General features: G+C 35.7%; 1 protein-coding gene across 1 annotated transcript; it reads right to left on the minus strand.

Moving 5' to 3' along the window:
- Positions 1 to 9,301: 9,301 nt before the first annotated feature.
- On the minus strand, positions 9,302 to 10,392 carry LOC140873777 (uncharacterized). Its single transcript, XM_073277027.1, has 2 exons — positions 10,202 to 10,392; positions 9,302 to 10,049 (listed from the first exon to the last, which is right to left on the minus strand). Exons 1-2 carry the CDS (start codon positions 10,390 to 10,392, stop codon positions 9,302 to 9,304), a joined length of 939 nt encoding a protein of 312 aa, XP_073133128.1.
- Positions 10,393 to 14,548: the final 4,156 nt, after the last annotated feature.

Here is a 14,548-nt window from a genome sequence, read left to right on the forward strand (position 1 = left end):
TACTCGCATTAAATTATGAGTATTACTTGTAGGCTGTCATTGTCGGGATCCTTGCTCCCACTGACGAGGAGCGTATGTCAGCACACTTCAGCACTGGAATATTTGAAGACCCTTCTCCAGATCATGTGATTGATCAAATCGTTGATTTTATGGCCCAAGGGAAGAAGGTGTACTGCTGCCAGCGTCCCCCTTCCCGTTTTGTTCATACACCGGATGTGAATATTACTCCGGGGAACCCTCTGTCACACATCCATGATCGGTCACCTGATAACCAAAATGAGATGACAAACCCTCTGGTGTTCAATAGCCCCAATAATTCCACGATCCCGCCACCATCTCCAATCAATGCCAGTGGCTTGCAGCCGCCTAAGCCAAATGAAATTCAGATGTTAGGAGACATGATGCGTGCCATGCAGACATCCATTGATTTCATGGGGACGGTGATGCAAACTTCAATGAACGAGATGCGAGCCGAGTTTTCTGAGGTGCGAGGTGAGGTCGCTGAGATGCATGGTGAGTTTGCTGATATGAGACATAAGATGAAAGAGTTGAAAGATATATTGCGAGCCCATCTTGCTGTCTTTTCTAGTAGCACTCAGCAGCAGCCAAAACCTCACCAGTCACGTATGAATTTGTTTTGTTTGTGTCCAAATACCATACCATTCGTCTGAATCCTAACAACATGCTAAAATTACATGTTTATTTATTTTTCTATACAGAAGAAATGTCTTCCAATGAGGGAAGAGAGAAGGATCCTCAGTCACCACCTCACCATGAACCACGTACGTGTTTGTCATGTTAGAATCCCTTACTTTTTTGTACTCCGAACAACATTCTTAGATCAATTGCATCTTTCGATCCTTAATGTCAAATTCCTTACCCTTTTTGTGATCCTAACAACATACTAAAATCACTTGTGTTAATCTTTGACGATTAGTCGTCACTCCGCCTAATGCGCAGCTTGGATCCCGGACAGATGAAGAAGCGGATGGTGATGCAGATCCGAAGTCACCCCCACATTCTGAGCCATGTATGTGTTCCGACGTATTAGAATCTCCAAGTTTTCTGTGATCCTAACAACATCCTAAAATCACTCTTGTAATATTTGATCACTAGTCGTCAGTCAGGCAAAAAATCATGAAGAAGTGGCTGCAGATTCTACACTGCAATTACGACGAACACCACCTACCGGTATGGTTTAAGTCATGAAGTAAATATGGTTTGGGCCATTTATTTCATCTAGTTGACTTGTTTATTTATTTCTCTATACAGAAGGAATGTCTTCCAATGAGGGAAGAGGAAAGGATCCTCAGACACCACCTCAGCATGAACCACATACGTGTTCGTCATGTTAGAATCCCTTACTTTTTTGTACTCTGAACAACATTCTTAGATCAATTGCATCTTTCGATCCTCAAATCTCAAATTCCTTACCCTTTTTGTGATCCTAACAACATACTAAAATAACTTGTTTTAATCTTTGATGATTAGTCGTCACTCTGCCTAATGCGCAGCTTGGAACCCGGACAGATGAAGAAGCGGCTGCATGTAGTACACTGCAATTTTGACGACCACCACCTACCGGTATGGTTCAAGTCCTTAATTAAATATGGTTTGGGCCATTTATTTCATCTAGTTGACTATTTTATTTATTCCAATTTGTTTAAGAATACTGTGTTGAGTATGAGCCGAAGATGATTGTATTCAGTCACCTGACACCCGAGCGCAGGAGGAAGGTGCTGAGATCATCTGCTGTTTCAACCCCCTTTCACGCACCCATGTATGGCGCCAACACTGCACTTCAAGAACAAGAGTTTGAGAAGCGGTACTTGCTTAGAGTCAGGCGTGATTGGCCCAAGGTTGAGATGGAGATAAGGAAATTTCGGGCCAAACAGAAACATGGGAAATATGATCGAAACTTTTTTCGTATTCTTATGACCCTTGGACAGTGGTTAGAATTTGATGTGAGTGCCCCATGTCAACATATTTTGATTCAATTGTCATTACATGCATTTGTATTTTGTTTTATATATACCTTTAACATATTTTTATGATCCAGCATATGACAGAGTGTATGCTTGGCCTCCTGAGCTTACAGAAGTTGTACCCCGAAATATTAGCTGAGAACGTTTCTTTGATGAACGTTAATTTCGCACAGTTGTTCCAAACAGAGTACTCAAGCATGGACAAGCCAATTGACGTTGAGCAACTCACAAGCTACATTATTGGATGTGTAGAAGATTGGCCCTCGTCCTCTTGGTGGTCTTCGAGTTTGGTTCTAGCTCCTATCCATCTACCCAACCATTGGGTTACGATGATGGTTTACGTCAAGGAACAACTAATTTACTTTCTGGATTCAGATATAAGTGCGACAACTCGGAGCAACTTCGACAAAGCTGTAAAGGGCGTCATTAGCTTGGTCCCGGAAACTCTGAGATCCCTGGATTTTGAAGGTGCTGAAAGGAGTTGGACGTGCGTTAGGTTGTGTGCATTTCCCCAGCAAAAAACAAGGTCTTCCATTTACGTTACTTCTCATCAATGTTTTGTACTATAATGTTTAAGTAATATTTGGTCTATAGTGAAAGCTAATTATCTTCTTTAAGTGCAGTGGCGAGTGTGGTGTGTATGCTTTGAGGTCAATTGTTGCTAAGATGAGCAATGGCGATCCATATCAACTGAATGATGATGTCATTGCCAATTTCAGAAAATTTTTGACCATAGAGATTTGGCTCAATGACTGGTCCCTTCCAGCTATTGATGAGATTTGATGTAAGCACAATTAATTTGTTCATGCGAACAATATAAAATTGGCATTGTACGCTATATTTATTTTTAGTAGAAATCAATTTTGTCAGTATGAATGAGTTTTAATCAATTGATATATGTAATTGTAATCTGGTCGATAGCAAACTCATTAACGACCGATTATTATATGGAGTCGACCGACGTTATTCACACTCGACGGAAGGCATTCTTTATTCATTTACTATGTATAATTATAATTGTAAACTAGTACGATGAGTACGAATATTATTAGGAGGACGAGGAATATAAAAACTATTATTTTAATCAATTGATATATGTAATTGTAATCTGGTCGATAGCAAAATCATCAACGACCGATTATTATATGGAATCGACCGACGTTATTCACACTCGACCGAAGGCATTCTTTATTTATTTACTATGTATAATTATAATTATAAACTAATACGATAAGTACGAATATTATTAGGAGGACGAGGAATATAAAAACTATTATTTTAATCAATTGATATATGTAATTGTAATCTGGTCGATAGCAAAATCATCAACGACCGATTATTATATGGAATCGACCGACGTTATTCACACTCGACCGAAGGCATTATTTATTTATTTACTATGTATAATTATAATTGTAAACTAATACGATGAGTACGAATATTATTAGGAGGACGAGGAATATAAAAACTATTATTTTAATCAATTGATATATGTAATTGTAATCTGGTCGATAGCAAAATCATCAACGACCGATTATTATATGGAGTCGACCGACGCTATTCACACTCGACCGAAGGAATTCTTTATTTATTTACTATGTATAATTATAATTGTAAACTAATACGATGAGTACGAATATTATTAGGAGGACGAAGAATATAAAAACTATTATTTTAATCAATTGATATATGTAATAGTAATCTAGTCGATAGCAAAATCATCAACGACCGATTATTATATGGAGTCGACCGACGTTATTCACACTCGACCGAAGACATTCTTTATTCATGTACTATGTATAATTATAATTGTAAACTAATACGATGAGTACGAATATTATTAGGAGGACGAGGAATATAAAAACTATTATTTTAATCAATTGATATATGTAATTGTAATCTGGTCGATAGCAAAATCATCAACGACCGATTATTATATGGAGTCGACCGACGTTATTCACACTCGACCGAAGACATTCTTTATTCATTTACTATGTATAATTATAATTGTAAACTAATACGATGAGTACGAATATTATTAGGAGGACGAATAATAGATTGTTGATATGAGATTTAATATAAGTACAATATAAAACGTATTTTAGATCATAATAAATTATTAAACATTGAATACGAATATAATTAGTAGGTCGATAGCTAAATTTGCGACGATCGGTTAATATATGGAGTCGACCGAAGTTATTCACATTCGACCGAGGGCATTCTTTATTATTGAATTATTCTCCGTTCGGTAGCAAAATCATCGACGACCGCTTATTATGTGAAGTAAACCTTCATTCACAATCGACGACCGTTTATAATTAAATATAATATTTTGAACTAAGACTGTTGACAATTAGGTTGTATTGTTATTATTATCTTCATTACAGTTTCAAGAATTATCAACGCATGTGTAACGAAAAACTCATTAACGAAACATAATTTTATATAATAAAATGAAATTTTTATAACCTTAATTCTTGAAGTAGTGAATGTTTTCATTCAGCAACCCAAGAGTGCAAGTCAGAGTTAGGGTGATCATAGGCGATTTTCATAAAATTGTAAGAGTAAAAAATTTTCCTAACATGTTTAGACTCTTTCATTAACATTAAACGACGAACATTTTCATCTTTGAAAATGTCCATGGAATTCGAAATGCGGAGCTTCCTCTTAAATTTTTCCTCTATGCGATCAAGTCTCCTGGCATCTGACATTCGCCGAGGAGGTATTGGCGCTTGTCTGTACATCCTCAGCTCCTCAATCTTCGACCACGTAGACATTGTCTTCTCATAGACAAAGTCTTCGTACATCCTCTTCACATGTTGTATGTAGTGGTTGACGTTGGAACCTTCGCCTGCCATTGGAAAGTGAATGCGAGAGAGGAGAAGAAAATAAAGAGAAGAGTGCAATAGTTTGAGCAGAACGTAATATTACGTAAACACGTAAATGCACTATTTATAGACAAACATTGAAAGTTGCAAATGTGTATTCATCCTTATCGTGAGTAGCCGATGCGATGGGACGTTTTGATTGCATGTTCTCAATTAATACGCTATTATTGGTTGGCGTCTCTTCGGTGAACTAATTGTAAACGTAATTTCGTAAGTACTGTTTACACGCGATTATTATTATTATTATCATTATTATTATCTTTATGAAAACAAATGAATTAAACCCTACTGATGGAAGCCCAAATACACACAGGTAAGGTCCGTAAGGACTCTTCTTGTATTACCAATATAAACAACATAGTGGAAAATAGATAGTATTTAACATTACAATGCAAGAAAAAAAAAATAAATTACTAATGGAAACACGAAATAATACGATATCGAAATGAGAAAAAAATTCTATCAGTACTGATGGAATCCATAATACGTATTTTGAAAATAGATACTATTCTGGGGAGATGTCAAGGAAGAAAGACAGAAGATGAGAGTTCAGAGCCTCTCAGAGTGCGTGTACCGGCCTTTTTAACGAATTTCGCCTATAAACATTATATATGTATAATAATATCATAATAACATTAAGATAATAAAGGGAACCTAGTAACCAGCAGACAAAAGAAAAAAATAAAAAATGAACAACGGGTCAAAAATAAATATAATTGCGGTTTTTAAATGCCTCGATTTGCATGTCGTCTTCGGGTTGCACAAACAGCATGCGCATGCGCATGCGTGCTGAGCCCTTGGTATGCGTGTCTTCTTTGGAGTAACGTAATATTATTTGGCTGTCGACTGTTAAAAACTTGATATTTGACGTGATCGATTGATATTTATGAGAAGGCCACGTGACAATCCTGTGAATATTTGTACTTTACTTTGCTCTATAACCTCGAATACCGCAAAAGTAAAATAGCGATAAAGAATCGAATCCAGATTCATTAGCGTGTCATTTTGGGGATGCGCGCTTGAAATTGTCGGGTTTCTCCGGACCCGCAATAAGAAACCCTAAACCCCAAATAATGCTAAACCCTAAACCCTAAATTGAAACCCTAAATTCCATGATTATGAAATTTGTTCCATGGATATTGTATCATATTATTTCAAAGGTCATGATTGTGATTATTCGAATTTATAAACATGATTACCTTCCTATCATAATGTAAGATTTTGATTAGTGCGACATTTGGTAGAGAAGAAAGTATCGTTCTCACCATTGGATTAAGACTGGAATAATCATGTGCGACCAGAACCTATTCAATATAATGTGATACAACATGATTTGACCAATAATAAACACAGAGGATGACCATGCTATCGTATCGACCGCTGTCCGACCGAATATAATGATCGATCGACCGAATATATTTCTTTGTCGACCGATTTACGTTGAGCTATAAATTTAATTTTTCGGGCTATATATTTATTTCATAATTCGACCCATTTCTAAATACTTCAAATTTTTCTTATCATTTTATAAATTTTCAAATCTTCCCAAATCATACATTATCTTCCAAGGATCGCGATGTCCTCAGTTTCTCAAGGGGGAATGATATTCTGTCAATGTGGACTATGAGCAAATTTGAGGGTTTCTTGGACCAGTGATAATCCAGGTCGGAGGTTCCATGGATGCAAAAATTGGAGGGTGAAAGTCCTGTTTTAATTTTTTTCACTTTTACGGGATTATCTTTATTTCTTATAATTTATTGCTCATTATATTGTTCTAATATTTTTTGGTCCTATACCCTCCCTTACCGTGGCAGAGTGGTGGATGTAATTTCTTCGCATGGGAAGATCTGCCGATGTGTCATAGGGCGATGAATATAATTCCCGAGTTGAAATGGAAACTGGCCGTGCTCGAAGATTACAAGAAAAAAGCTGAAAAAGATAACCGAAAGTTGAAGTCCTTGATTGCTGGTTCATGGTTGATTTTCATTTTGTTTACTTTGTGTTATTGGATTGGAATGTTATATTGAATGCTTGATTATCTCGAAGGTGAATAAAAATGTTATTTTTATAATAATTACAATTTAATTGTAAGGATAAGTACATTGTCAAACATCGATATGATATTGTCTATCTACTAAATACAATTAATCGAAAACATAGATTACATGACAAGGGAAAATAATAATTCAAAATATATATATGAAAAATGAAACACAAAATTGAAGAACTCCATAAGTCTAAATCACCTTCCAAATCACCTTCTCGTTCACTCCCCCGGAGAGAAGGGTGCTTTCCAAAAATATTGAGGAGAACAACCAATCACTTTCTCGTTGTAACATGTTGAACCAATCACTTTCTCGTTGTAAAATGTTGGATTCACATTAGGACACCTCTTGTATTCTTCTCATAATAATGGTCACTAACAACTACCAATAAATACATTTATTTCGGAATTTTATTCGACTAATAATTAATAATAATTATCGGACGCAACTTCATGGCTATTTATATAGCAAAAAAAAAAAAATATAGGATTGGGACCCCAAAAGACTTGACTGTTCGACCATGCTACTCTCAAGACTAATTTCACGGGAATCGGAATCTATCTGTCTTCTTCGGATACACATTCCAAGAAAAAGGAATTTGATTCATTCTCACCCGTGACCCGATATGTGGAAATAATTCAATGTTGAAATAGTCTACATATGTTATTATCATATATTTCTCAAATAATAATAATAATAATAATAATAATAATAATAATATTATTATTATTATTATTATTATTATTATTATTATTATTATTATTATTATTATTTGAGAAATATATGATAATAACATATGTAGACTATTTCAAAATTAATTATTTATAATTTTAATGTGTAGGGACAATTTTGGAACAAAAGCTAAAGTGCTCAACCGTATGGATTATGATTATTCACTCACCCCCCCAATCTTCTTTTTCTATAAATAAAGATAAAAGGCGTTTAATTTTTCATATTCATATTCACCATTATTAAAAAAATTTCCATCTCTTCATCTCCTTCTTCGTCTTCTACCTACTCTTCTCCTCTCTCGAATACAAAATTACAATAATTAATATTTTATCACTATGATTGTTGTTGATCAACTTATTATGTTGGACATTCCACACCCCGTATGGATTTCTGCCGATGATACCCAACCTGGGTTACAAGTTCCATCCAACTACAATAATACGAGTGAAGTCCTAATTACAGTCCTACGTATCCTCTGTATTACCTAATAATACAAGAGGAGTCCTAACGCTGCCTGCTACCGCCATGTTCACTTCAAAATGACAGCTGCGTTAGGTTTTTATTCCAAATCGCCTATCTCATCCTGCATGATTTCATGATTTCATGAATCAATGTAAGGCTTTCGAAGACTTAGGCATCAATGGTTTATTTTTGATCGTCGAATAAACCGTTTGAAGGCCGAGATAGGTGGTGAAGAAGAAGTACTGGGATTCGAGTTAAGAAAAATTGTTGCTGCTCCTTGGTAATATCTTTTATTTAGGCAATCAGTTTTTTTACACCTAAACCCTAAACCATAACATTTGAAAACAACAAAACAGATTTCCGTAATAATTTTCATTTATGTTTATGTGGAATTTTAGCTAGCAATATTTTTTATTAACAAACTTGTACCATTTTAATTTTTTTTTATACCAACCGACTCTCCTAGATGAATTAGGCTTCGTTAAAACTCTACACTCAAAGCGGTCGAGTTGTTTATATTAACAGTCGACACCATACATTAATCGGTCGACACGTATTTCGCGCACACACTACAAAAGCTAAATACGAATAAAATGCAAATAATAATAAATACGAAAAACCCTAACATTTGAAAACAACAAAACAGATTTCCGTAATAATTTTCATTTATGTTTGTGGAATTTTAGCCAGCAATAATTTTTATTAACAAACTTGTACCATTTTATATTTTTTTATTACCAACCGACTCTCTTGGATGAATTAGGCTTCGTTAAAACTCTGCACTCAAAGCGGTCGAGTTGTTTATATTAACAGTCGACGTCATACTTTAACGGTCGACACGTATTTCGCGCACAAACTACAAAAGTTAAATACGAATAAAATGAAAATAATAATAAATACGAAAAACCCTAACGTTTGAAAACAACAAAACATATTTCCGTAATAATTTTCATTTATGTTTATGTGGAATTTTAGCTAGCAATATTTTTTATTAACAAACTTGTACCATTCTATATTTTTTTTATACCAACCGAATCTCCTGTATGAATTAGGATTCGTTAGTAACGAATAATGATCGATTTAAAAGAGAAATAAAACTCTACACAAACCGGTCGAGTTGGTAATATTAACAGTCGACACCATACATTAATCGGTCGTTGCATGCTGAATGAGTGACAACTAAAAATCAACGTATTCTGTCATACTCCCCGACTGAAGGTATTCTTTTTACTTTTTTCCGTCCACGTCGGGGAATGACTAGAGGCGGCAACACCAATATTTCCTCCTGCACTGTCCATTCACCTGGTACTGGATAGACAGGATCCGTAAATGCTTCTAACCAATAACGTGTGGTGTAATAATCTGTACAAAATTCATAAACAGAAATATTTGCTTTGTAGGCAGCAGCAATGGCATGTGAACATGGAATCCTGTCAATGTCGAATTTACGGCATGTGCAAGATTTACTCTGTAAATCAACTAACTCGTTGCTTGTGCTACCGTACATGCAATACTTCCCCTCAGTTGCTTCAATTACTTCATATTTTCTAGAAACGATGAAATTCTCACGAACGATCGACTCTATCACTGGTGTGAGATGTGTAGTTGATGCAACCGCTTCTTGACGATATTTACTTCTCCAGGTTGATGTGATTCTTTGCAGTGCTTCCAATAATGCAATTATTGGAAGCTCCCTCTCCTCACGCAACCTACCATTTATTGATTCCACTCCATTCGTGGTCATGATGGAGTAACGGTTCCCGGTTTGTTTCGCTCTAGACCACCTTTCGAGAGAAGTGTTATCCTCCAAATATTTAGCAACCTCTGGAAATCTCTCTCTCAATTCTGTATACAAGGAATCAAAATCACTTTCCTTGTATGCTTTTGCCACCCGAATGAATAACTCGGCAGCTCCCTTTTTTTGTTGCTCTTGCCTTTGATGTTTTGTGACATGTGCCACATACAAAATACATGATGTGCACGATTGTATAAAGATGCAACTGCATTTATGATGCCCTGGTGTCTATCTGATATTATCACCAATTCGTCGTCGTCCTCTACTATGATTTTCAATCTGCTTAGAAACCAAGACCATGACTCAGAGCTTTCCTTGTCAACAACACCCCATGCAATGGGAAATTGGTGGTGATTTCCGTCCTGTGCGGTTGCTACAAGTAGCACACCGTCATACTTTCCTTTCAAGAATGTACCATCAATGCAGAAAACTTTTCTCATGAATTTGTATCCCGTAATACATGCACCATATGCCAAGAACATGTATTTAAATCTTTTTTCTTCATCGACTTCTAAATCCGTGAAACTACTGAAAGAGTGGGTGCCCGGTTAGCCAACTTGTGGCTAAGGGCTTTTGTGACTCTATGTATAAACAATCTTTGTTTAATATAATTTACATTCAATAATGGCATTTTCTTTGTCTTTCTTCATATTGTTATATTGTGATATACTATTGATGTTTTGATAAAGACCTTGAATATACTATAGTGTAAGTAAGATGAGATAGTGAATAAAGAGAGATCACTATTATGAAACACATCTTATAGTCACTGTATATTCTAAACAGTTCCTAGTCAATTGAGCCGTCCGCAAATAAGGATAAGGATCGCTCGAGATTGAGAATAGCATTTGTGATGTCAAGTATCACGTTTCATTGGTAATGGACATGGAGATGTTCAAAGCATGCAAATGGATATTCATATGATGAATGATCGAACTACCCTATTCGGACTTTCCAAGTGGTTATCACTTATCGAGTGGATAAAGTCCTTGGTTTTGGTTGTACACCATTAATCCTTACTACTTGAAACATCATTGAGACTCTATATGCTAGTACTGTACTTTGACTCGTTTACCGACTCTATTGGGGTCATCAGGTGTTGGGATTGGGTACAGTTACGACACATATAGGAGTCGATGCTTTGTTGTCAAGGATTCACCACATACTTGCGAGTGTGGATATCCTATGCGATCTGAGGATATATTAGTGTGACGAATCTCTGGCCAGAGTACATGATGTGTTTTAGGTTACTCGGTTTTCCTAGTAACACATGCGATGTAACTATTTGATCTCCAAGATGTAATGCATAGTTATCGAATCTCGAACGACTCTCGATGCACCAATGGTTGTTGATTCGATCGGGATATATGGATGAAGGGACCGTACTGTACGCTAACCAAAATCTACTGGTTCTTGCAGGCACTATCAGTGATACCTAGGGAATCATGGGGCGATGTTGCTAGACGCTCTTACCATGATTCGTTGGGCAAGTCAGAAATTGTTGTTCCGAGTTACAAGGAGTTGTGAGCCCACGGCTAGCTGTATCCCTGAACCATTGAGGGTCACACAAGTAATGGATTACTAAACCCCGTTGAGATAGTTAAATTTAAAGAGTTAAATTTAATGAAAGAGAAATTGGACTTCTTAACTAAAAGGGAGTGGAATTTCCTAAAATGACATAGGGATGAGCATTTTTGGAAATCACTGAATTCGGATTCAGAAAAATTATCTTGACTTTAAAAGATGCAGAAATGGTTTCTGTGTACATTGGTAAAATCAGTTTATCAATAAGAGTCACGATGAATTTTATATTAATTTCTATAATAACAGGCTTGGCTTGTTGGGCTTAAGTTATGGATTATGGGCCCTAAGGAGTTAGAGTCCTAATATAATCATAACTTAATCTAGTCTAGAAATTATCTATAAATATATGAGTAGTGTTCAAAAATCATGAGAATTCAATCTTGCAATTTTTCGAAAATCACTCATAATATTCAAGGAGAATTTTCGAATTCCTCTATCCCTTTTGAGAAAATTCGGTCTGTGATTTTTGTGAAAAATTACATTCTGAATTAACAGATCAAATCTGTTTATTCTCATCGATAAACATCCGATTGATTTCTAGTGCAATCAATCAGAGGGTTTCTGTTTTTTGTTCGTGAACCTTATTCCGGAGATTGATCGTGAAGCCATCGGTTCCCGGGATATACAAGAAGAGCAGATTAAATTCTTTTGGTGTCCATAATCAAGCCGTTGCTTGAAGAGGTAAAATATTATTAATTGTGATTATTATTATTTTACTTGCATAATTTAATCGTAAAGTTTTGATACCCATGATATGGAATCGTTCCATATAGAAAAATAAAAATTTTTAAACTTCCGCTGCACCGGGTATCAATTCTTAATTGATCTGAACACGTTTTCCAACAGTGTTAGCAGGTTGCTCAGATCAAACGATTAAATTAATCGATTGTACAAAATTTTTGGCCTCGGGTTTTTGAAACAAAAACAAAAATTTTAAATTAAAATTTAATGGGCACATCGGGCAGCGATCGTCGCTGCCCAGGGCAGCGAACCCATCGCTGCCCAGGGCAGCGCACGGTGCTGCCCATGGGCAGCGATTTGATCGCTGCCCAACCCGGGCCCTATTTTGGGGCGCGGGCTGCCCGGGATTGTCCCGGGTAGCCCGGGAAAAAATTAAAATTGATTTTTAATTAAAATTTAATATTTTGGAATTTTAGTTTTTGGTCCGATCGAAAATTGTTTTTGATTGGTCCACGAGGCATCGAATCGAATTGTTCGAGTCCGAAATTTTTAAAGTTGATTTTTGAATAAATTTGAATTTTTGGAAAATTTATAAATTTTATCCATTAAATTAGATTTTATAAAATCAATTATTTTGGTACAATTGAAGATAAGATATGATCTTATGAAAGGATAAGATAAAATTTGATTTTATCTTTTAATTATGATGTCATTGCATGTTATCCAATTATTTAATTATTGAATTAATTAATGGATAAAGGATGATCGATTGCCATGACCAATATTTTAGGTGTATGTTAGGTAATTTACATTTGGTTTTATTTTTGTTGGGTTTTATTAATGGGCTTGGTTTATAGCCCAATTTGAATTGTCATTTGTAATAAAAAGTGGGCTTGGTTTATGGCCCGTTCCCACCCCTTAAATATGTATCCCCTACTTGTCATCGAAATTTATTGTAAATTTGTTAGACTTGGTGGGAGATAAAGATTTGAAGACAATGGTGGGCCCAGCAGACGATAAAAACCGAAGAAATGTAAATGGAAGCTCAATGTAATAGGATTGCATTGCATACTTGCATATCACCTAGGATTGGACTTAGACTCGTGATTGGCAACCACGGGTCGATTAGATAATGGGATCGATCATCCTTAAATAATATATGATATTATTGTTGTATGCATGTTTAGACTAAATTGTATGAATCCCGCAAGCATACATAAATTGCATGATGAGACAGATTTTCAAAAATTAAAAATCCCTCATTTTAAATATGGTTTAAAATTGATATCAAGATTTATAAAAGGGAATTTAAATATTGTTTAAATGTTCCTACCTTCCATCAACGATCAATGTATGAGATGCTACCCGCGGATACGGTCCGGCTAATATTATTGGGGGGGCCCGTTCGTCGGAAAGTTGTACATTGGATCGACACATGTTGTAAGTTGGGTGGAACTCCCATGGGATTGGCTCATATTATTGGGGGATCCACATGGCGACCGTCCATCACAACTTAATATTGATGGGTTATCTTGACATGTCACAATAAACGGCGTCATATTATTGGGCCCTTATTGGACATGAGGTAAAAACATGGGGGTTACTTTGGAAGTAATTGGGCTCTACCTTTTGAAAATTATGGTTGGCTGATATTATTCGGGACTATGATTTGTCAATTGGACTCCATGTTCCCACTAAGAAAAGGAGTTTTCCGTTTTCACTAGAGGGTAGTGAAATCGTTAAAATAGTGGGAGTGTAATTCATAAAATTAAATTTTGCCATATTTTATGTCTTAGTAAATTAATTAAGCAATCACTGATTATTGTCTGTTTCTTTTCAGTATTTCATTACAATGAATTCGCGAAATCCACTATACTCAATTCTCGAACAAAACAAATTGACTGGCGCAAACTATACGGAATGGTTCCGTAAATTAAAGATTGTTCTAAACTCGGAGAAAATTTTCTACGTGTTAGAAAAGAATCCTCCAAAGGAAGCACCGGCTAATATAAGTCCGGAAGAATTTGTTGGAGAACGCGGCGATCAGATCAATCAGAATTGATACCCGGTGCAGCGGAAGTTTAAAAATTTTATATGGAACGATTCCATAATGGGTATCAAAACTTTTACTATTAAATTTTGTGTGTGTAAAAATTAAATAACAATTATAAATTTTTACCTCCAATCTCGAATCGAGATTTCGGACACCAACAGATTGCTCTGCTCTTGTTGTATATCCCTGGAACTGATGGACGAATTGTTGTTCAATCAGGTCCACGAACGGATAATTAATCCCTCTGATAGATTGCACTAGAAAATCTATCAGAAGTTTCTACGAAGAGAATTAACGAATTTGATCCGTTAAACTAGACT

This window comes from Henckelia pumila, chromosome 1, assembly GCF_033568475.1.
Source record: "Henckelia pumila isolate YLH828 chromosome 1, ASM3356847v2, whole genome shotgun sequence".
In the NCBI taxonomy this organism is placed as follows: domain Eukaryota; kingdom Viridiplantae; phylum Streptophyta; class Magnoliopsida; order Lamiales; family Gesneriaceae; genus Henckelia; species Henckelia pumila.